The 24,204-nt window shown below is 32.8% G+C and overlaps 4 protein-coding genes across 4 annotated transcripts; 1 reads left to right on the forward strand and 3 right to left on the reverse strand.

Annotated features, from left to right (window-relative positions):
• Positions 1–6,849: 6,849 nt before the first annotated feature.
• On the reverse strand, positions 6,850–7,287 carry LOC126667360 (S-protein homolog 19-like). Its single transcript, XM_050360316.1, has one exon. The coding sequence runs from the start codon at positions 7,285–7,287 to the stop codon at positions 6,850–6,852; it is 438 nt and encodes a 145-aa protein (XP_050216273.1).
• Positions 7,288–10,211: 2,924 nt separating this feature from the next.
• On the reverse strand, positions 10,212–10,610 carry LOC126667365 (S-protein homolog 5-like). The gene has a single exon (XM_050360319.1). It carries the CDS (start codon positions 10,608–10,610, stop codon positions 10,212–10,214), a length of 399 nt encoding a protein of 132 aa, XP_050216276.1.
• Positions 10,611–15,061: 4,451 nt separating this feature from the next.
• Positions 15,062–16,145, reverse strand: LOC126667369 (S-protein homolog 5-like). The gene is made up of 2 exons (XM_050360323.1): positions 15,755–16,145; positions 15,062–15,111 (listed from the first exon to the last, which is right to left on the reverse strand). The coding sequence occupies exons 1-2, from the start codon at positions 16,143–16,145 to the stop codon at positions 15,062–15,064; spliced, it is 441 nt and encodes a 146-aa protein (XP_050216280.1).
• A 4,301-nt stretch (positions 16,146–20,446) lies between these two features.
• Positions 20,447–24,194, forward strand: LOC126667372 (protein FAR1-RELATED SEQUENCE 5-like). The gene is made up of 7 exons (XM_050360327.2): positions 20,447–20,649; positions 21,143–21,993; positions 22,077–22,577; positions 22,662–22,885; positions 22,966–23,337; positions 23,426–23,700; positions 23,792–24,194. Exons 1-7 carry the CDS (start codon positions 20,575–20,577, stop codon positions 24,119–24,121), a joined length of 2,628 nt encoding a protein of 875 aa, XP_050216284.1. The 5' UTR covers positions 20,447–20,574; the 3' UTR covers positions 24,122–24,194.
• The last annotated feature ends 10 nt before the right edge of the window (positions 24,195–24,204 follow it).

Below are 24,204 nucleotides of genomic sequence, written 5' to 3' on the forward strand. Positions count from 1 at the left end.
GGAAAAAGGTAGATCACCTGGAATCCTGAACTCGACTGACTTCCCTCGACAGTCAATAGAAGCATAATGGCGTGACAACCAGTCCATCCCCAAGATAACATCAAAAGAAAGAACGTCAAGTACAATCAAATCAGCACATAATTCTCTACCCTGAATAACCACTGGACACGAAGGATAAACAACGTCCACTACTACACCTTCAGACATAGGTGTAGACACAGCTAGAGGTTCACTCAAAACAGATGGTGTCATACCCAATTTCCCAGCAAAACATGTAGATACAAACGAATGGGTTGCACCCGCATCAAATAACACTAAAGCATCTATAAAAGAAATCGGAATGGTACCTTGCACCACAGCATTTGATGCACGCGCATCCTGAGGAGTAAGTGCGAACACTCTGGCCTGACCCTGCGGCTGCTGCTGCGAACTCTGTCCAGTACCATAACCGTTGGAACCTCTACCGCCGTTACCACGGCCACCAAAACCTCTGCCACCAGAACCACGGCCCCGCTGGCCACCAAAAGATGCTGCAGGTTGAGAGTACCCTACAGACTGTGTAAACGCAGGTCTCTGCTGCTGATAAGATGACTGCGCCACACTGGAGTTAGACATCTGCTGCCCAGATGTCGGACACTCCCTAGAAAAATGACCCGGCTGGCCACAAGTGAAACAACCTCCAGGAGCTAACTGGCACTGACCATAATGCCTACGTCTGCAATTCTGGCAGAACGGTATGTTCGATCCACCACTGTACCCGCGTCCTGAACCACGGTTGCTCCCACTGCTACTGGAACTGTACGGAGCACTCCTGGCACTATGCCTCCCTTTGTTGTGAGTCCGTCGACTCCCCCTGTTGGCCTGAGAAGAGCCACTGTAGTAATTCCCACTACTATGCTGCACTGGGGCCTGCTGCCCCCCACTAGGAAGGTCACTCTTTCCCTTCTGATTCTGGAAAGGGTCAGAGATCGTTCCAAACTGAACCATCAAATTCTCCATCCGTCGCGCACTATCCACTAACCGGGCAAACTCCATATTTGTCCCTATCAGCAAAGGGAGAAACTCCGAGCCTAAACCCCTAACATAACGGTCGTTCACTCGCTCTTGATCACCCTGAAGATCTGTAGCAAACCGCCCCAAACGTACAAACTCAGTAGTGTAGTCTGTCACAGATCTATCCCCCTTCTTCAAATTTAGCAGCTTTTCTCTGAAACTCTCAGTAACAGAGAAGGGTAGATAGTAACCTCTGAACCTGACCACAAAATCAGCCCAAGACAAAGTATCCATAACTGGCCTGATGTTATCGCGATACCAGTCCTTAGCTGGACCCTTCAGCGACATCTCCACAAGCATCACTGATTGACGATCAGAAGCTTGAATCCTCTGACTGTTGTACTCAAATTCCTCCAGAAAGTCAAGAGCATCCCCAGTACTATCAAAAGAAGTCGGATTCAACTTCAAGTAGATCATCACCAACTCTCTGTCTGTTGGAATGTGACCGACACCAGCAAGTCCACCAATACCAGCTACAGCACCAACCTGAGGTTGCTGTTGCTGCGCTAGCTGACCCAGTACAGTACACTGGTTCTGCAGAAGAGCCTGGTTGTTCTGCATCTCGACAATCCCAGCTAAGAAGGTAGTGAAGTCGAACGCTTGCATGTTTGGTGCTTGTTGCACCTCTGGTGCCTGCTGCACATTCGGTGCCTGAACACCTGCTGCACCGCGTCCTCTAGCTCCACCTCTACCAGCACCAGCTCCTCTGCCTCTACCAGCACCTCTACCTCTGCCAGCACCTCCACCTCGACCACGTCCAGCATTAGCCTGAACTGGTGGTACGTTCTGATCGACTTCCATGGAAATCGCATCATCAGCCACAGCATCTTGCTCTGCCGCAGCACGAGCACGAGTACGAACAACATTGTCCATATCCTAAGAATTGAACAAAGCAATATAAATAACACATAATTCATACCCAAGTATGAAACAAAACAATTAATAATCAGGATTTCCCGAGAAATCAACAGCAATAAAATACTCACCCAAGTGAAATAGCATTAACAATTAACAGCATCAAATCAACAAATAATGACTGACTCGACGCAATCCTATTGGTATAGGCAGAATGTTTTAAAATCAAAAGATGACGTTTTTAAAGACATGACAGAATCCTATATCCGCAGTAGTTCCTAAGACACAACCATACTTAATAGAGTAAACACATAGCAAGCAAATGGCCTTGGTTTGAAACCAAAGCTCTGATACCAAGTTTGTCACGACCCATTTTCATGAATCGTGACCGGCGCTAGGGTATGGGTAATGTGGTACCGAAACCCGTAGCTAGCCTTTCATTTAATTCATAAACACATAAACCTGCAGAAAACCAATGCTCGGGGGCAACCGAGACTTCAGCCTAAACTAGCAGTTATGATAATCAACAGTTAATATAACATGCTTATTCAATTCCGGGTCTAAAATAGGCATAACATAAATAATCCGAAATAAATACATAACATGCCAGAGCAATATAACCAGTCAGACCAATCCGACAAACAACTGTAACAATAATAAAGACGTCTAGTCAACTACTGCGGTCTAAGAATAAAATAGTTTGACAGTTTATCAAAATAAATGGAACCTCCGGGGAAAAGTAAATGCGGAGATCACCAGACTCTCTCAGATCATAACCTTGGGAAAAATTGGGAAAACAACGGGGTCAGATATACTGAGATGAGTTCATACCACTATTTACATTTATTAAGTGGAAAACCTTTAAAACGTTTAAAACATTTAATAACGATATTACAGATAATAGTTAGAACCCTAATCCACAATTCTAAATAATAATCATAATCCAATAGGTCTGGTCCCGAGAGCTGAGCTACACCGAGTTACCACTGACCACACTTATACCAGAGTCCCGAGAGCTGAGCTACACCGAGTTACTCTACCTGGTCCCGAGAGCTATGCTCACACCGAGTTACCACATTTCCATATATACCTTACCCAGATCAATACCGGTGCGCACGCAGTCCTAATGACGCCCATTAGGTAGCATGTTCCAACTAAGAGCCATAATATAAAAACAGTTCGAAATATACGTACAGTATATATATTTAATATTAAAATAACAATTTACTTAATAAAGCGGTAAATAGTAAATATAAACTCACTGCTTGCTAATCCACGTGAAATACCGGCAAGCAACTAATCCTGGTTCGCCTCTGAAGCACGAACAGTAGACGGGTCTAGACAAATAAAATAATTATTAAAAACAGACCCTAACTCTAGAGAGTACTAGACACCACATAGGACTAGCACAATTAACACGTCGGAAATAAACAAGACAGAACACACAAAAATACCCATTAGGTAATAAAGCCCAATTAATATACGTCTATTGAGTTCTCGCTTAAAATCCAATTTATAATACATTATTTAATAATATTTAAATAATAAATAATTTTTCAATTAGCGGGTTAGCCGAGTTATCTCTAACTACCAAGCTAACCTCCTTGTCGGGTGACCCAAGTCTAACCCGACTCAAAACGTGTATCAAATATAAACCCGAGTTTATATTTACAAAATAATTCCATAAAATAATAAACCATTTTAAAAGCGGAACTCAATGACTTCAAATTCAAGTAACCCAAGTTATAACCCAAAAACTTAATTAAATAAGTCATAAAAAGTTTAGGGACTAAATTGTACTTTAGCCAATTAGTGACTAAACTGTACTTTTGTCAAAAAAATATCCAAGATCAATTTAATTGCTTTTGTTTACAATTTAAAACAAATTATAACGTTACTAATTAAAAATCCACCTAATTAGGTTTATAAAATAAGTTCAGTGGCTAAATTGTAATTTAGCCACTTTAATCTTTCGGAAACAAAAATAATTATAAAACATTTATTGTTTTTGCTTTACTAATTTAAATTAATCGAGATTCAAAATTTATAATTAAAACAAAATCAAATTTGAAATCAGTTAATAAATAGCTTAAGGAATCAATATGTTTTAAGTCAATTAATCCAAGGACTAGAAAGGGATTTTGGCCAAACAGAATTCAAACAAACCAATTAGGCCATGACACCTAGTCATCTCCCTTAACTAAACAACATAACAGAACACCATTCTCAAACCAAAAAGGAACAGAGCTTCAAAACAAAACCCGAAGCTTAAGCCATTGATTCTCAATCATAAGAAAACCCCAACAATCAACAAGAACACTTCCACACAACAACCAAAACTTATAATATCATCAAACAATCTCATCACCGAAAACAGTGACCATTTCCAAGGTTCAAGGAAAAACCGACGACCAAGAACAAGCGCGAACTCGAGAAATTCGTGACCATTCTCAAACGAAACCAAAAACAAGTAACAACACAAGAGATTAAGGTCAGCAAACAACCAAACTCAAGCCCTAAACGTAATCAAAAACAAGGAACAAGATCACTCAGGTTTGACAGTAGCTTTTAAGGAGGAACCGAATTAAATATCAAAACAATACGATGAGACGGCGGCGACTCAAACGAGAAAATTAACGTACCGTTTTGCGAAAACGAAATTGGAAATCGTAGAGATGTGAGTCTAGAATCTTTAGGAGGAAACGGAATCAATTTCGATCTACAAACGAACAAGAACGATTCAATTAACGGAGTTGCCGTTTTAAAGCTTAAACTGAATTTAATGAAGAAGAACTTACCGAAAGATCACCAAAGTTTTGGAGAAAATTGGCAGCGATTTTAACTCAGGAAATCACAAGTATATGACGGCTAAGGTTATCTGGAAATAGGGTTTAAATCAAAGAATGAAGAAACGTGAAACACCACGTATTTAAAGGACTGAAAAAGGGCGATGTTGTGCAAATCATACAAGGGTCTTCGGGTGCACTGTTGGTCTCAGGTGGTTCTTATATTGAAGTTAAAAAAAGACAAGATTATGGGCTTGTTAAGTTAATAAAGACATGGGCTAATTATGTATTACAAAAGGAGAAAATGGACACGTAAATGCATGATTCATGCATAATTCACATTTCATTTTAATTATCTATTCCTTTTGCTTTTTTTTTTTATATTTTTTTTAAGGTTTAATAATACTAACCCAATATGAATCGAATCACGACCGAATCAACGGGCGATTCTAATAAAATTAAATAAATATATTTAATAAAAATAATAATAAATTACCAAAAGCTTGATGGAACGCAAAGATAAAATAAAATAAAATTTAAAATAATGAAAGAAAAATACGGGATATTACAACGTTATACAAAACTAGTTATATATAAAAGCACGGAGGGGGGAACATGCACTTTTACCTAAAAATCCTTTCTAATCCATTAATTAATTACTGGTTATATGGCCATTATCTAATTAATTATAAAGTTAAATTATTAATTCAATTATTAAAAGTAACGGATTTTAACTAAAACTTTAAATGGAAGAAAATCTAATTACAGCACTAATTGGTATAATCCTATTGTAATCGAAATAGGAATTTCACTTTTCCCACTATTCTCCCCCAGTCCTCCTTACATATTTCTCTCTCAAACACTTGAGTACCTTTGTTTAACCTTTCTTCCTCTAAAATCAATCTCAATGTCTTCCAAGATTAGTTGCTTGAAGTGGGACACGAATTAATTCTATCCAAACAATTAATTTCTTTTCACCGACTAACATAATAGTATTACTATTCGGTCTACCACGTCATCCGTAAACCAAACATATCACATTATGACACATCATTAGAATGATGGCAATCTTATAATATTACTATTCAAAGGTGTAAATAAGTAAAAAATGAATTTACAAGATTGCCATCATTTTAATGACGTGTCATAATGTGATATGTAGTCTACGGATGACGTGGTAAACCAAGTCTACATAAGAATTTCTATCATCATATATTTCAACTGTAATAGGAGTAGATTAGTTTAGTTAATACTCTAAATAAATAGTATATTTTAATTATAATTTAATCTATATAGTAGTAAAATCTAATTACAGCACTAATACACCTTTGTTTTATAATCATTTGTTGTTTAATAAAAAATTAATACTTATATATATTTATTTTTCTTTTTTATATTTATTATTATAAATAAACTATACATTCATATACTGAGTTACATTACGAGCCACGTGTGTGGCACGTAATGCGAGACTAATATATATATATATATATATATATATATATATATATATATATATATATATATATATATATATATATATATATATATATATATATATATATATATATATATATATATATTGAGTTTCCATATATCATACCAAATATATACAATTAATTATCAAAATAAAGTATTTTTTTATACATTAGTCATACAAACATTGATACCAACTTTAGTCCAGTTTTAAAAATTATTTACTCATTAAATTATGATGCATTAAAAAATGTCCATATCACCCTAAAAACTCATGCCCAACATTTAAATTGCAGATGTTATACTCCAAATTTTATTATTTTGTTTCAAAAAATATCTAAATCTGAAAGGTGTTGAGTCTTTGAATTTTTATTTTTATTTTGTTTTTTAAATTATATCTTCACATTCTAAATTGGTGAAATTCATTTCCTAATTTTTTTTAAAATAGCAATAATTTCTTTATTGAATTATTATCGATTATGCGTCCTATCCATCTTCAATCGAATTTATCGATAACTATCAACAATATTAACTAAAGAATATAAAGAAAAAGGACAATAATCAAACAAAATAATATAAAGCCAAATGTAATAAATAATTATCATATATAGTAGCTTTTTTATTCACTTAAATTGTGAAAACACAAACTAAAACACATATAATTAGCTAGGTATAAATCTCACTTGGGATTCCAAGGAAAACAAATATCAAACTTGCTAGTAGCTTCATTAAGCATACAAGGCCCTGGAGATTCAATATTCCAATAACAAATAGTACCCCGTTCCTTATCCCTCTCATCAATATAAATATCAAACCACTCCGTTCGATTTTTATTATTTTCTTCCCATTTAAAGAAGCAAAAAAACTGACTTGTTCTCCAATAATCCGGCCGGAACGTAAACGAATAAGAATCTTTATAAACCAGTTCATGTTCGCCCAGATCGTCATTCTTTGATTTGCAATGCAATATTAAATCCTTGAAATCACCGATATCTAAATCGTTTGTGATGTTCACTGTTTTTTTATGTCGAATGAGGCGAAATGCGTCGCTAAAACTCACCAAGAACATCAACAATGTTATTAGCAGCGACAGTTTTGTAAGCAAATGATGATTCATGTTTGATTGTTTAGGTTGTGTAGTAGATGTGAAGAGAAAATGTCTTTGTTTATTTATATAGGTCTTGATGATATATATGCTATGGCCTATTGTTTCCAAATTAGTTCATGTTTATCCTAGAGTTAAGGTGTTACTTAATTGGGTTCATACGTTAAAAATAAGTGTATTAGATGATCTTAATTGTGTTTGAAATTCTTAATTTTGATGTTTTTCAAAAGATAAAACCAGTTAAATACCCATTAAATTAGGCATAATAGTTAAAAAATTATTCGATTTTTAAGTTGCGACTTAAACCAAACCTTTTAATTGTTTTTGATAATATCCCCATTTCATCATTTCGCTGCAATTCTAACCTTCTTTCCAGTCTTTTACTTTAATACAATATCAATTTACTTTATTTGGCCGATCTTCAAACTTGTTTGTTTTACTACAACCACCTAAAATTAAAGAATTTAAAATTAAAATTTACCGTTTTATTTAGTTCAAATGGTATAAGCGCTAGGCAGAAAACTGCTAGCTCGTGGGTTCAATTCTACTCACAAGCGTTTACCCTCCCAATTATATATAAAAAAAATTTAATATTTGATATATTTATTTAGATTATAAATTAACTTTTAAAATTATAAAAAATGAATTTTGCTTATTACAATGTTAATATATAAATACATTGAAAGTAAAACATTTAAATTGATTAAAAAACTAGTTCGCTTGAATTACAGAGAAATGATAAAATTAGGACAATACTATATAAAATAAAAGGTCATTTAAATTGCAACATTCAAATGTTTGGAATTTTTTATCAATTAGGCCAGTAAATTACCACCTAATGGCAATAACGATGCCAATTTAATTAATTAAGCAAAATAAATTTATATAACAACAACTATATAACTCCTTTGTCAAATATATATATGATTCTACGGTTAAAACTTAAAACTATCCTAATAAGCCTGTGATTTCTAACGCTTATAAAGGATTTAATCCTACAATTTCATAACAGAAATTTTTATGACGTGCTACTATAAGTACATGAATTAGGTAATAAACAATTTAGAAAGGATTAAAATTTTATAATATTAAACTCAAGTCGCAGATGAGTTAGTAAATCTCTCTCCTTGCTTAAGTGAAATTGCGGGTTCCAACCATATTCATGTAAGTAGCCGTTTAAATTTGAAGTCAGAGTCTGCTTTCCGCAAGAAACCTACACTATTTGAATAGATTAGTCTGAACGTGAAAAGTTTAAAAGATGGCATCTCATAATTGAGATCCATTTTATGAATCATATAACAGAAAAAGAACTTTATTATATTAACCATATTTTATTCCATTACAAGGAGAATTAAAATTAACGATTCCAAGGTATAAATATCGAACCACCGGACTTGACCTGGCCATGCCATTTTACAAAAAAATAGCGTAGTCCCCCAAAAATTAGGCCAAAAACTAAATTGATAAAATGAATTGTAACCGACCAATTTTGCCCCTTAAATCAGTATCTTTAGATTTGCAGTGCAGAATTAGATTCGTCGCGACTTCCATACCATTAGTGACGCGAACATGAGTTTGATGAACACCGCCACCATATGTTGTCATTAATAGCACCAACAATTTTACAAGATATTGTCTGGTTAAAGTAACCATTGTTTAGTAGTACTTAATTGTATATATATGTTGATTTTAATTGTTAGGATTGGTTGATTTATTTTATAACTATAGTGTTAAAGAAAAACAGTTTTCTACAAATTTACTTCATATATTCTTATTTGTAGAAATGAGACTTCTTTTTTTTTTAAATGGACTAATTGCACTTTCTATTTAATTGCAAATTGTTTAAAATCTGAATTCCATAAAGAAAAATCCATTTGGATTTCTTTTTTGTCCTATTATTTTATTAAAGAAAATGTGTTTATTATATAAATTTCAATCCACGTAGTAATTAAATAATAAATCCAAACACATTTCATGACAAATAATTTAATGAAAAATCATAAAAGTTTATAAAATTATCTATCCACTTTTTTTATGTATTATTATTAAAATAATTTTGTTTTTATAAAAAATTTGATAAAAAAAATTTCAATAAAATTTATCATAAATTAATATAAGATATGAAACATATATTATTTTTATTTAATAGAGTACTCTTATTATTTTTATTTGCTTCTTGGAGATAATTGTCATAACTCGTAAAATGGATGGTTGGTTAGTAAACTTTAATGTCATTTTAAAAAAAACAATTCAGCGAAATGTAAACGTGTGCCGGCCGAATTTTGCCACATGGTAATGTTTTTTGTTTGTATCTTTTTGAAAACCTGTGAGGTATGGAATTTCATTTCATAGGAAAGTTTTAAGGTCAAATTATGCATACATAACAAGTTTTTAGACAAATATGTAAGCATTTTTCCTGAGATAAAATTAAAGTCTAGTAACCAAACTCAAAAAAAAAATTAAAATTTAACAAATAATTGGAACGAATTACAGTTCGGTCATCACAGTCTAAAAAAAGATCAATTACCCTATACATGTGAGTCAAACTTACCAAGTTAATTGGTCTGATTAGTTTTTCAGATCAATTACCCTATACATGTGAGTCAAACTTACCAAGTTAATTGGTCTGATTAGTTTTTCAGTTATTACCCGTTAAGTAGTTTATTTTATTTTATAATAATCGCAAATTTATATAATCACGAGTTTAAATCAAAGTTAGAGCAAATTTATTTTTAAACAAGATAGTTAGATACTAATGACTAATATCTCAAAAGTATCGAATGCTGAAATTGATCTGGATTTCATGTATATTTTTTCATTTCAGTTGAAGATTTAAAAAGATAACATATATGTAAAAGAACAACTTAATAAAAAATAGAAGTTGATGGAATTTATTGATAATGTTTTATTAATAAGTATATGATAAAAGAAAATAATTAAGATTTCCAAGGATAACAAGTTTGCTTGTCCTTAGGATACAACATACAAGGGCCAGTAGGTTTAACAACCCAAAAACAATTATATCCACATTTATCATTATCTCTATGAGCTATGTAAATATCAATATAATGAGATTGTTGACCCCATCCCATTCTACAAAAGAAGAGTGTACTTAGCATAAAATTAGGCCAAAAACTAAATTCATATGATCCTTTAGGATGAAGTATTTTCATTCCTAAATCGTCATCTTTTGACTTGCAATGCACGGTAAGATCCGAACCCACTTCATTGGTCACACGAACCAAAGTTTTGTGCTTAAGTTGCCCTAAACTTGATGTTGCCATTAGCAACATATAAAACATTGCAAGAAATGATTGTTTGGTGAAGGATTCCATTTAATTTTTGCTTTGAGTTGTTGTGGATTTTATGAGGGAAATGTTATTTGTATTTACTATTTATATAATATTATGGTATGGTGGTAAAATGTGATTTGTGACTTAAAAAGGATTAAGGTTTTATGATTATGGATTTGTTGAGATTTCCTACTAGATTTTTTTACTAATTTTTGGGTTATAGGAATCAATGAGGAACCTTGTATAGACTTTATGTGCAATCCTCAATATATCCTTAAAATCCATTAGATAATTACATTGTTTTTAAAATCGGACCGGCGATTGAAACGGGATAAAAAGAATTCGGCCAGTTGTTCGGCCCAGTTAGATATAGAAACTAAAAAGATAAAAAAATGGCAGAAGGTACAAAAAACTCTCGTAGTTTTCAAAAAAGTACAAGACTGATGTTTAACTTTTTATAGGTACAAATCGACCTGTTAATTTTCTTTTTGAATAAAAAGATTCTTCCGTCCAAAATTTTCGTTAACCAGTCACATGGAACATAATGAAAAAATTCAAAGACATTTTTAATGTTTAAAAAACTTACCAAGTTTATACTTATATATTCTTTTAGCACATTTCAGTCTCTTCTTCATTTAAATATTAATAATTAATAATATATAAAATTGAAATATTTAATAAAACAAATCAAAACTCAATTAAACCAATCGAAATCTAATTAAACACTTTAAAACCCAATTAAATCAACCGGAATCTAATTAAACATATCAAATTTCATCTTCTCCGCCTATTGGCTCCACTGCTGGCCGCCAGAGACATCTACGGAGACAGACCAACAATTTGTTCTTCAAAATGAGAACGTTGTTCAATAACAAACCGTCGAAACTGTTCTCAGAGAACATATTCGGCAAGTTTGTTCTTGAAGAACGGACTAGAGATTTCTTCGGCCGACAACTAGAGATTTCTCTTCCAGATGAGGTTTAAAAAAAATTGAATTCAGATTGGGTTTCGATGTGTTTAATTAGATTTCGAGTGGTTTAACTATTTTAAACACATCAAAATCCAATTAAAAGAATATAATTTTTTTTTAATTGTATTTCGAAGTGTTTAATTAGATTTTGATTGATTTAATTAAATTTTGATTGGTTTAATTTATTATTTTATTTAATTATAGATATTTCAATGAAAAAGAGGGTGAAATGACTAAAAAATTCATAAATATAAATTTAGTAAGTATTTAAACATTAAAGTTGTTTTTAAACTTTTTCTCTATATGTCACGTCATCGTAAACATAGATTTTGGACGGAATGATTTTTTTCTCCAATTTTAAAAGTTCGAGGGTTGATTTGTACCAGTTAAAGGAATGTCTTTTACTTTCTAGAAAAGTTCAAGAGTTTTTTTTTTACTTTCGGCCTAAAAAATTCAGTTTAAACCAAATTGAATCGGTAAAATCTGATTTCAGTTTAACCATACAAATCCGCTTTTCTAATAATAACTCAAAATTAGAAAAGCGGTGAAAGATAAGATTGGAAAACTGAAAAGTCTCTCTCATCTCTCTAAACTCTCTCTTTCTTTTGAGAAACCCTAGCCGCAACAAGAGGGAGGTGATTTTGGCCATTGTTTGGTTCAAAATCACCTCCCTACCTTCTCGTTTTCTCTTTAAATCTCGTATTTAGTTTATTTTACGTCAATAATCACAGATCTGAGATCTGTTGGTTTTTTCTTTCTTTCTTTATGGATGTTTTGTCTTCCTTAGTGGAGTTCTGACTCTTACCCTTTATGGGTTTTGCTATTTCCTTGATGGAATTATCTACGGAACATAGATCTGAAGTGCTATCAGTAGAAATCTTATTTCTAATATTCTCTCAATCGGACTCATTCAAAGACCAAAGAGTCGATTTGTGGTTTAAAATAACCTTCGAGTGGAGCGGACGGATCGCCGAGTTGCACATTCAAAGAGCTCCGTCAATGCGATTGAAGAAATTAGATATAATTTTTTGTTATTTTACTGATATTCTATTATTGTACCTCTTGAATATATTGATATATTCAATATTTGATCAAGTTGTATTTTTATTTCTCTATTAATGAAATGTTCATTATTCTCAAAAAAAAAAAAAAATAACTCAAAATTGATACCATGCGGCTAAATCACTCACCACAAGAAAAATAAATACAACACAATCAGAATAAAGACAACAATAACAATTACTATAAACTTTTTTATCAACAGTTTTCAATATAATTCATCTTTATAAATCATATTCATTGTCCATTTTATAAATTTATTCCTTTTCTTTTTCTCTCTTGAAAAGACGACCTCGTCTTTTAAGGCCATCCGAGAAGAATTGATCAAGAATAAGAAAACCAAACGAACATTTTTAGTTACCGTCAGTCCCACTCATAACAGTAAGCCACCTCACCCTTATCACTCTTAAGATGAAAGGATTTGTGGGAAAAATTGAACACACGACATATCAAAATTTGTTCAGCGCTTATACCATTCGAGTTACTGCTCATTGGTAATTCACATCATAAGTTGCATGTGCCTTTTATTTCATATGTAGAATTAATCAAGAAATAACAACCAACTAAACATATTTACTTAGTGCCCCACTTTAAACATTTACCAACCTCACCATAATTATCCTTGAGCAAGCACAGCCCGTCAGCATGTACCATCCAGAAGCAATCTCTGCAGAAAGTAGTATAAAAGCCCGGGTTATAAATAGTAAAATATTTGAACTGATCTGCCTATGCAAAACTACAAAAAAACAACGTAGTTCCCCAAATATTAGGTTTAAATGAGAACTCATAAATTTCTTGGGGATGAAGTAAGTGATAGCCTAGGTCGTCGTTTTTGGACTTGCAGTGCACTGTTAGGTCTATATTTGCACCAATGTCGTTTCTGATATGAATATGTTGTCTGCCTTCGGATACAGTCACTGTCACTAGTAGACATAGAACTAAGATTGATTGTTTAAAATACTCATGATTTTGTTTGTAATTTGAGTGATTTTTTATAGTATGTTTTGAGCAAAATTTGGAGTTTTATAGCTGACATTGTATTAATATATATATATGGAAATACATTTAGTGAGAATAAGAAAAAGGTAATGAACAACTATAGCCATGATTTTGTTATCAAACAATTTGAATTTATTCAAATTTGTACAATCATGATCACTGTCCTAATATATATATACACACTTGGCGAAAAAGTAAATTGTTTGATCAAATAGAAGTAACATTTTTAAAAAATTTAGTTTAAACTGTATTGAACTGATAAAATCAGATTTTCCGTTTAACCATACAAATCCGCTTTTCAAAAAATGACTCAAAATTGATACTTCATGCGGCTAAATCACTCACCTCAACAAAAATAAATACAACACAATCAGAATAAAGACAACAATAACAATTACTATAAACTTATTTATTAACTGTTTTTAATATAATTCATCTTTATAAATCATATTCCTTGTTCATTTTATCAAGAATAAGAAAACCAAATGAACATTTTTAGTTACCGTCAGTCCCACTCATAACAGTAAGCTATCTCACCCTTATCACTCTTAAGCAAACAAGGTCCGTCAGCTTGTGCCACCCAGAAACAATCTCTGCACATACTCTTATACATACGGTCTTCATAAATAGTAAAATACTTGAAATTTTTTGGCCATGCAAAGCTACAAGAGAACAACGTAGTTCCCCAAATATTAGGTTTAAATGAAAACTCATAAGTTTCTTGGGGGTGAAGTAAGTGGAACCCTAGGTCGTCGTTCTTGGACTTGCAGTGCACTATTAGATCTGTATTTGCGCCAATGTCGTTTCTGATATGAATATGTTGTCTGGCTTCGGATACAATCAACAGCAGTAGTAGATAAGGAACCAGGACTGATTTTTTATTTCTTGTAAAACTGTTCATTTTTTCTGATTGATTTTGTTTATTTGAGTGAATTTTGATGGTAATTTTTGAGCAATATATGGAGTTTTATATATATCTGGCACTATAATATATTTATGGAAACAAATTTGGTGAGCATCAAAAAAGGTAATGAACAGCTAGTTGAGATTTTGCTATCAAATAATTTTGTTTTAGTCAGATTTGTATAATCATAACTATCCTATTATATATTTATATATTGGGAATTTATATTATATATCCTTTTTTTTGAAATTTTAGAAAACTACTTAATTTTTGACAAAATTAGACTTCTTTTAAAAAATAATTACAAAAATATGCTTCTTAAAAAGTATAACAATTTTTGACAAAAAAAAAGAGTATAATACAAAAAATTTAATAATGATACAAAGCGTATTTAAAAAAAATACAATTTTGCAAAAAGATAAACAAGGCGTTTTTTTGCAAAATAGTTTGCCAAAATTAGGAATTTTTATATACATACTTGGTGAAAAAAGCATTTCTCGGTGAACTATTTTGCAAAAATAGATTAAAAGGGTCACAATGCAAAAATACTGCTCAAAAGATTTAGGATTCCATCAAGTTCACTTCAACTTGAAGAGTTAAAATTAATGAATCTGCACCATTCAGTATAATAGTGCAGATAAAAGATGTACAATTTTAATTAGATTAATCTGCACTACTTGAAATCAGTGAGGGCAAGATTTTCGTGACATATTATTACCTGTCACTAATTTTTACTATTAGAAAGAATCATTAACGGATGACGGATTAATGTGGAAAAAAATTAAAAATTAAATTAGTAATTACTGATAATTTCAGGTTAAATTGGACGGATTGTTTCCATCTTTAATTATGTTGCCTAATAGGATTAGAGATGGTTTTTTTTTCCTTTCAGCGACGAAACAATCCGTCCCTCGAAGGCAATTTTCAAGTAGTGATTACACTAAGAGAAAATTGCAAGTAGCGACTATAATAGCCAATGGCGTGTAAAGTCATCGCGGTTTAAAAACTACTCGCTCATTATAATCTATGTGGATTTTATAAATTTAGCACAATTTCAAATCATTTTATATATAGTTTCTACATAACACGTCAGTTTTAGTCCAGATTAAGTTGCAGATATTGGCACAATTATTTTGATCAACCATTATATATATTTATAACTAATGCAAATTAATTAGAAAATTACTCCAAATGAACATACTCCTTATTTAAAATTATTCAGGAAATAACAACCAAATGAACATATTTAGTTACTGTCCCACTTTAAACATGCACCAGGCGCACCGGAATTCTCCTTGAGCAAGCACAGCCCGTCAACATGTACCATCCAGAAACAATCTTGGCAAAAACTAGTATAAAAGCCCCCTTTAAAAATAGTAAAATATTTGAACTGATCTGCCCATGCAAAACTACAAAAAAACAACGTACTTCCCCAAATATTAGGTTTAAATGAAAACTCAAAAATTTCTTGGGGATGAAGTAAGTGGTAGCCTAGGTCGTCGTTTTTGGACTTGCAGTGCACGGTTAGGTCTATATTTGCACCAATGTCGTTTCTGATATGAACGTGATGTCTGGCTTCGGATACGATCACCGACGCTAGGAGACATAGAACCAAAATTGATTGTTTAAAATTACTCAGTATCATTTTTATAATTTGAGTGATTTTTGATAGTATGTTTTGAGCAGTATATGAAGTTTTATAGCTGACATTGTATTATATTTATGGAAATACATTTGGTGAGAATAAAAAAATGGTAATGAACAGCTAGCTATGATTTTGTTATCCAACAATTTGATTTTATTCAAATTTGTACAAATATATAGAAGTAATTAATATTCTTTTTAAATAATTTGTTTCCTTATAAACCGAGTTTTCCCCTGAAACTCCAACAAAAAAAACTAACCGTTTGGATTGAGGGTTTTTACAATCCATGGATTTTAGCAAAATCGATGGATTTTAAATCAATGGAATTTAAATCCATAGATTTTAAAATTCCATCGTTTGGATTGAATATAATATTATTTATGGAAAATAATAAATAGTATAACAATCCATCATCTATAAAAAATGGTGGATTTGAAATCCCACCTAGTAGGTGGGAAATCAAAACCCTCAAAAATGATGGATTGTAGAAAATGAGGGAATTTATAAATCCATGGATTCTATTAATGTTTTTTCTAGGCAAACGATGGATTTTGTCCAAATCCATGGATTGTTTAAAATCCATCGTTTAGAATCCATCAATCCAAACGGTAAAATTTTTTAAGGCGGGTTTTAATAGAATTTTTTTTAGGAAATCTTGAATAAAAACATGAATGCATATGAAAAAAAAAGGATAAAAAGGAATTTGAGAATCCATATTAGTTATTACGATAATTTACATCAATGTAATATTATGAGTTACAATCTTAGCAACTCTATTAATTAATTTACGGGTGATCGTTGATTAGTAGAGTAAATTAGTGAACTTTTTTATTTTTAACATGTGAGAGCCATTTTTCATTTTTGATAACTACTCAAGCCGATTCATAGATTATTTAGAATTGACATTAAGATATTTAAAGTCAATTCTATGTAAATCAAATGGAGCTAGAATTTAAGCTACTCGAATAAACTGCCAATTCAAGAATGAATATGAAATAATCAATCAAACAACGCACATATCCAATCGAGGTTTGATTAATTTTATTTTTATTTTTATAATTTTTATATATTATTCTTATTTTGAATTAAATTTTAAAATAATTATACATGTTATTGAATCGAACCGAATCTAATTTAATTTTAAATTATTTTACCAAATTCGAGCTCAAATTCTTTAAATAAAACTCGATCTAGTTCGAGTCTTTCATACAACCAGTCCTTCCAAAGCTAAAATTGTGGGGAAAGGGCAATGCTCTAATAATAGTATTATCTTAACATGTACACTCCATGCAAAATGCTCATCAGATTTGAAGCATGAACAAACGAACATACCTCACTTATATTTAATTATTTTAATTAACTAAATGGATTAACGTTGCCAAAGATCGAGCTATAGACCTTTTAATCGTAGAGAATTTAAATTATGTCAAACAACCAATTCACTCAATAGATTAAAATGTTGGGCGAGGCTAACAATGTTAACATTATCTTAATGGAGTCGGGTTTTAAACTTCAAACTTTAAAATCGAGTCTAGCTTGAACTCGACACTGTTTCGACTCGACCTAAATAGATTACACCCTTATTTCTCTCTATTGTAATAAAAAAAACACATGTTATTATTTGCAAGCGCCTTTCAACACAAAAACAAAAATCACTCAGTTTGCCAAGTAGCTCTTTGAACCCAAGTGGAATTATCCAAGCTATGATAAAATCCATCTTCTTTCACCATCCAAAACACTTCATGATGATTCTCATCTCTGTCCGGCTGATAAGCATTCCAAATTTGAAATTTATTGTTCCAAAAACAATAGCATTTATAGATTATTTTTTTATCATGTCTTACTCTAAAATCGTAGTACTTACCATAACCAAGTTGTTGCAACTTCGGATCTTTAGTTTTGGAGGAGCAGCTAATCTTCATAACTTTTGATGAGATTCTTGGCAAATCATTGAATATATGAAGAAAAGTTGTATTTTCTTGATTAGGGTTTGTTTTTGCTATAGTAGTTAAAATTGTAAGACTAATGCAGATCAGAAGAAGTGGGTTCCTAGAACTAGTCATATTTTTTTTCAATATTAGAATGGTGGATCCTTTGCTTGACCGATCTTTGCGCTTAAATAAGTCGACTAATGGACTAGAAAATTTATTTATTTTTGACTTTTTGTAGTTTTAACAAATTGAGTTCCAATTGTTTTCATGGATAGCCGATTCGCCCCAATTATTAAAATGTGTTTAATTTCACGTGACATCTATGCAATAAAAAAGATGCCGACGTGGAAATCTATGAATCATAAATTTGGCTAAATTGTAAATATTTTAAAATTTTGGTTAGAAACGGAAGAGGTTGAAAATGTTTGAATTTTTCGGTCCATTAAATCTTGCCATGTCATTTTTTGATTCTTTGACAACGTGGAGGTCACACGTTATTAAAGTTGATTTGAGAGTTGATTAAAACTGTTGTGAACGTTTGAAAATAAATTAAAATTGTAAGCTTTTAAAGCTTTTTTTATATATAATTTGGGAAAGAGAATCTTTGTGGGTGAAATTGAACTCACAATTTTTAACAAACCATATGTAATCAGCTGCTGACTTCATCAAGGCTGCTCTCCGGCTCTAAGATAAATTGATATGCTGACTTGACAATCCAGCTGTATAACAACTCATATCACAGTTGTAATCCAGCTGAATTATAACTGAATGTTTAGTGAGCGTTAAGTGTTAGTTTTTAGCATTAATAGGTAGAATGCATTGTTAATTTTTCAAGTTTTTTAATCTACAAATCTCAATAAAGCTTTGTTACTCTGTCAAAATGTTGATAATTTTTGCATAATGTTATTTAGCGTCTATACTTTTTGGCATTTTAGCTATAATTTATTGGTATAAACCTTTAAAGCTTTAGTTAAAATTATAAAACGTTAAAAAAGTTTAGATGTTCTAATACAAGACTTTATAAGTCAAAGAAGTAGTAGGTTTATTTAGATTATTATCTTAATCAACATCAATTAAGAAGTCAATCTCTGACTAACAAAATATATATACAAAATTGTTTAATAAGCTAAATACTCTAGAAAACATGTTGACGTTTGATAGAGTAATTATTTGAGAAAAGAAAAGTTTAGTTTAAGGGAGATAATTAAATGGCAAAAAGTTTATGGATACAAATATTATAGAGGCACGATCACCACCTAACACCAAGAACTAACTGGGGTCTATTCAACAAAAGAATAAAATAAATGAATAAAAGACGAGAAAGTTAATTAATTAAGGAAATCTTTTTTCACTGGAAATTTAATGAATTATTTTATTATTTTCTGAATTATAGAATTCACTATAAGAATGAGAATTTATAGTAAGTAGAATTGTCCTTATCTTTTGAATAGATATATGCAAATTTGCATGATTTTCTGATTTTGAGGGATTGTTACTATATATTGTATTGGAGCAAAAAGAACTTCGCACAAAATATTAAAAAAATTATTTTAATTTTTTAGATTAAATTACAATTTTATATGTCAAAGTGTATTAAATCAGTCCTTTCTTCATTCTCGCCCACTCTCAACCAGAATTTGAGACATACTCTTTGTAAAAAAAAATTGGTAAATAATTTAAAATAATTTTTAATGTTTTTTAATTTTTTAAATTAGTATTTGAAGATTTTTAAAAAATATTTTTTTTTACAAATTTAGAGATTTTATTGTAATTTTTTTATCCATCCATACCACAAATCCACCGCCGTCGGCAAACAATTCTGGCAGCCACCACTATGAAGTATAAAGTATAAATTCAAAAACTTATAAATTTGAATTTATTTTTAATTTTTTTATTTTTCCTATATTTTTAATTTAGCCCATTTGACCCTTTTTTTTTTGAGTTTGGTAATATATCTAGATAGGTGGCAGCTTAGTCGGTATTTTTTTTTGCCACATCAGAGCATTTGTTTTCACTCTCTTTTCCAGAGGTTAAATAAGAAAACAATATAAGTTGAGATGTCAGATAGATTAAACGGAAAATTAAGGGGTTAAATGAATAATGGATACGATTTCGGTTGTCAAACTATGTATTATGCGAATAGTATATATTTTGGTATAAAAAGCATAAAAATAAATAATATATCGTTCAAGGCCAAAAAAAAATTACATACAATTAGCTGAAAATGTCCGGATTTTAAATGTAATTAAGTTTTTACTACTTAGTTAGTACATAGGCTGGTATGTTTTAGCATAAGATCATAGATCCCTTCATCTAATTGTATGATTCCTAGTTTATTTATATAATTAGGGTATTGCTATTCGCCGCCCCCTTTTGCTTACCACCGCACAGGCAAAAGACATTTTCTGCCCTTTTAGAAAAATTTCCAAAAAAAAAAAACCAAGATTCTCTCAACTTATTCGAACACATTCGGAAAAATATGTAAAAAGCCGAGTAAAATGACGGATAACGAGTATAATTCGTCGGGAAACGAGTATCGACATTCGGAAACAAGTTTTTCCGGCTTTTCTGGGGTAATAATTAAATTTTTTAAATATTTTTTTAAATTTTTTCAAGGGGGACGATTGGATTTCACGTTCCCTCCAGAGGAGGGGACGATTGGATTTCACGTTCCCTCCAGAGGAGAGGACGTGAAATTCAACGTCCTCTCCTCTAGAGGGGACGCCAATTTTGAGCGTCCTCTCTAGAAGAGGGGACGCCCAAAATTGGCGTCCCCTCTAGAGGAGGGGACGCCCAACTCCACGTCCCCTCTTCTAGAGGGGACGTGGAGCTGGGCGTCCCCTCCTCTAGAGGGGACGCCCAACGCCGGCGTCCTCTCCTCTGGAGAGGACGCCGGCGTCCCCTTTTCCGGCCGCGACCGAAACGTCGCGGCCGGAAATTAATTAATGCTAAAAAAAACGTTGAAATTAACTTTTAATAATTACAGTAATTTTTTATTCCATATTATTACGACTTTTTATTACATATTATTTCGATTTGTTAAACGTAAGTATTTATGTTTTGCAGGTTGATTTAGAAGATTATGGCGGTGATGGAATTGATTACAGCGATTGGTTTAAGCTAGATCATGGGTTTGATAGTGATGTTGAAGCAATTACTTGGGCTAAGAGTACTGCTATAAAGATTGGATTTGAATTAGTCATTTCGTCACATAAGAACGAGGGGAAAAAGAAGCTTCTACGATGTGCTCGGGGCGAGCGTTACAGAGGTTCATTCACAGATTCTGATTCCTTCGTACGGAAAAATACGAAGACAAAAGCGTGTAAGTGCAAATTTAAAATTATTGTCAAATTAGGAAAGACTGCATGGTTTATACTTACAGATCCTGGTATTTCGAGTACACACAACCATGCTCTAGCTGTGTATCCTGAAGGATACCGTCAGATGAGTGGGCTGAGTGGCGAGGCGAAAGAAATTGTGCGAGATATGACTGCGGCACAAGCGAAGCCGTGTTCTATCATGGCAGCTTTAAAAGAAAAAGTACCATCTGACAACCCTAGAATAAAGCAAGTGTACAACTATAGAGAGACTTTGAGAAAGTCTAGCTTTGAGGGTAGAGATGTGGTTGGGCAATTTTATCACATGGCTCAGCAAAATGATTATGTACATTGGACTCTTGCTGAGGAGGATACAGGTGTGTTGACCCATATTTTCATGGCTCATCCTGATTCAGTGAGACTACTTCGTACGTACTACTGGATCATCGGCATGGACTCCACGTACAAGACGAACAAGTACAAGCTGCCTTTTTTTGAGATTATTGGAATGACTCCTTGCAACAAGAACTTCATAATTGCATATGCAATTATGAAGGATGAGACTGAAGGGAGCTACAGATGGGTATTGGAGAGACTGAGGTATTTAATTATAATTATGTTATTTGATATTTTAATGATATTCAAATTCAAATTACTTATTAAATCATCGGGCAATAATGCAGGTGCTTGATTGGGGAACATATTCATCCGAGCGCTATTCTTACTGATCGAGAATTGGGGCTTATGAGACCAGTGTCAGAGGTTTTCCCACGTTCTTCTCATCTACTATGTACGTGGCACATAAATAAGGACGTAGAAGATAGAGTGTACAGAATTAGTGGGAAAAACCAAGAGTTTGCTGAAATTTTCAAGAATAGTACATGGAAGAAAATTATCAGAGCGCCAAGTTTTGATCAATATAACATAGCTGTGGAGCACTTCAGAGATCGGTTTAAAGGTTTTCCAGGGTTGATACAGTACATTGAGGGGACTTGGCTGGGACACAGAGAGAAGTTCGTATCTTGCTGGACGGACTTAGTCCTACATTTTGGAAACACCACCACATGTAGAGTCGAGAGCGCACATGCTCAGCTTAAGCAGTGGCTCAACTCTAGCACCGGTGCTCTGGACACAGTCTGGACGAAGGTCGACAAAGTTATACAGTCGCAGCTGATAGATATCCGGTAACATTCTTCTCGAGTAATATTAGTACTTATACAAACTATGTGGACATTGTTATTAACATAAATGTTTTAAAATTACTGCAGCAAAACACTTGAGGACTCCAGACGGACTATTGGCGTACATCGACGCGGTTTTCCATTTGACAAGCTCTCATGCAGAGTGTCGCATTACTGTCTGGATTTAATATCGAAAGAACTAAGGCGTATGCGAGAATTGAGTACCGATGTCTACGATCGCTGTGGTTGTGTGGTTAGATCAACACATCAGATCCCCTGTGCATGTGAGCTGCGAGCGGTGGTCGATTCAGGTATCACGCACCACTTTCATTGAATACTAATATTAAAAATATTAATATTGTTATTGAAAGCTAATATGTGTTATTTGTAGGTAACCCGATCAGCCTTGACAGTATACACCCGTTTTGGACGAAACTTGTTATTCTCGGCGATGGGTTGGACACATATGCGCAACCCGATTTTGCTGGTTTTCAGACTGAGGAACATCAGTATTTTCACGAGGTCGCCGACGAGGTCATGACTAAGGATCCTTCAGTGTTGCGTGATATTTCTCGTATTGTTCGAGAGCGACTTCACCCCGAAGACTTAGGCTACATGGAACCAGAAGTTAAAACAAATGTCAGAGGTCGACCAAAGGGGAGCAAATCAACGAAGCGGGATCCGAGTCGTCATGAGTACAAGGACCGTGTACCTGGTCGTCCTAAATCTTCCAAAGCTCAGAAAAATCGTACATCCGCGTCAGGTAATTATCATCCACTAATATTCGTTATGTACGTCTACTGTAGTAGTATCCTTGTTATTTATAATAATATTTTTTTTATTTCCCGCAGCTGGTTTGCAAAATGCGGAGGTTATTCCAGGATTCCTTTTACCATTCGTTGACGAGCTTGTGGACGTGCGTGGAGACGGCAACTGTGGATTTCGCGTGGTGGCAGACCACATATATGGTGACGAGAAGATGTGGGGAATGACTAGAATGAACATTGCAAACGAAATCTCCGCCCACCCTTATCGATACGAAGGTATTTTCATTGATGGGTTGCAAGCGGCCATTACACGTATTAGCTGGGAAGGCGGCGAGTGTGGCCCTAGCTACTGGATGCAGGTATTTAATTGAATTATATAAATTTATCACAAAGTTATTATATTTTTTTTAAGAAATGATATTTATATTCTGACTTATTAAATGGATGCAGGTATTGGATGACTTGTTCCCTATTGCCACTATCTTCAATGCAGCTGTTATTTACATACAAGGCGGGACGCTACAACAGACGCGGTTCTCTTCGTTTACTGTTCTGCCTTTGCATTCCTCTGAGGTTCACTCACGACCATCGAAGGAGATAGTGATATTGTATATTAGTGGACGCGCACATTTTGTTAGGTTGAATTTGCAGGATAATTTTCCTGTCCCACCAATTCCCACCCTGTGGTTCCAGCACAGGGACCATACTGTTCAGTCTTGGCATACTTTATATGCTAATAGGAGAGAGCAATGGGATAGTTTGATAGGTATGGCAGATTGAGTTGATTGTAAAATGTTTATTCGGTAATTATGCTGATTGTGTGTTTTATTATTATACGTGTAATATTTTTGAACTCCACAGTA

The sequence above is a fragment of the Mercurialis annua genome, linkage group LG2, assembly GCF_937616625.2.
Source record: "Mercurialis annua linkage group LG2, ddMerAnnu1.2, whole genome shotgun sequence".
NCBI classification, from domain to species: Eukaryota; Viridiplantae; Streptophyta; class Magnoliopsida; order Malpighiales; family Euphorbiaceae; genus Mercurialis; species Mercurialis annua.

Bases quoted from the DNA above. Each gene is read 5' to 3' on its own strand.
- LOC126667365 (XM_050360319.1), bottom strand. From the start codon at position 10,610: ATGGAATCCTTCACCAAACAATCATTTCTTGCAATGTTTTATATGTTG.
- LOC126667360 (XM_050360316.1), bottom strand. From the start codon at position 7,287: ATGAATCATCATTTGCTTACAAAACTGTCGCTGCTAATAACATTGTTG.
- LOC126667372 (XM_050360327.2), top strand. From the start codon at position 20,575: ATGACGGATAACGAGTATAATTCGTCGGGAAACGAGTATCGACATTCG. The intron at 20,650-21,142 runs GTAATAATTAAA...TATGTTTTGCAG, and splicing joins GTTTTTCCGGCTTTTCTGGG to GTTGATTTAGAAGATTATGG. The intron at 22,578-22,661 runs GTAACATTCTTC...AAATTACTGCAG, and splicing joins TCGCAGCTGATAGATATCCG to CAAAACACTTGAGGACTCCA.
- LOC126667369 (XM_050360323.1), bottom strand. From the start codon at position 16,145: ATGATACTGAGTAATTTTAAACAATCAATTTTGGTTCTATGTCTCCTA. The intron at 15,112-15,754 runs GTAACTAAATAT...TGAATGGTGCAG, and splicing joins TGCATGTTTAAAGTGGGACA to ATTCATTAATTTTAACTCTT.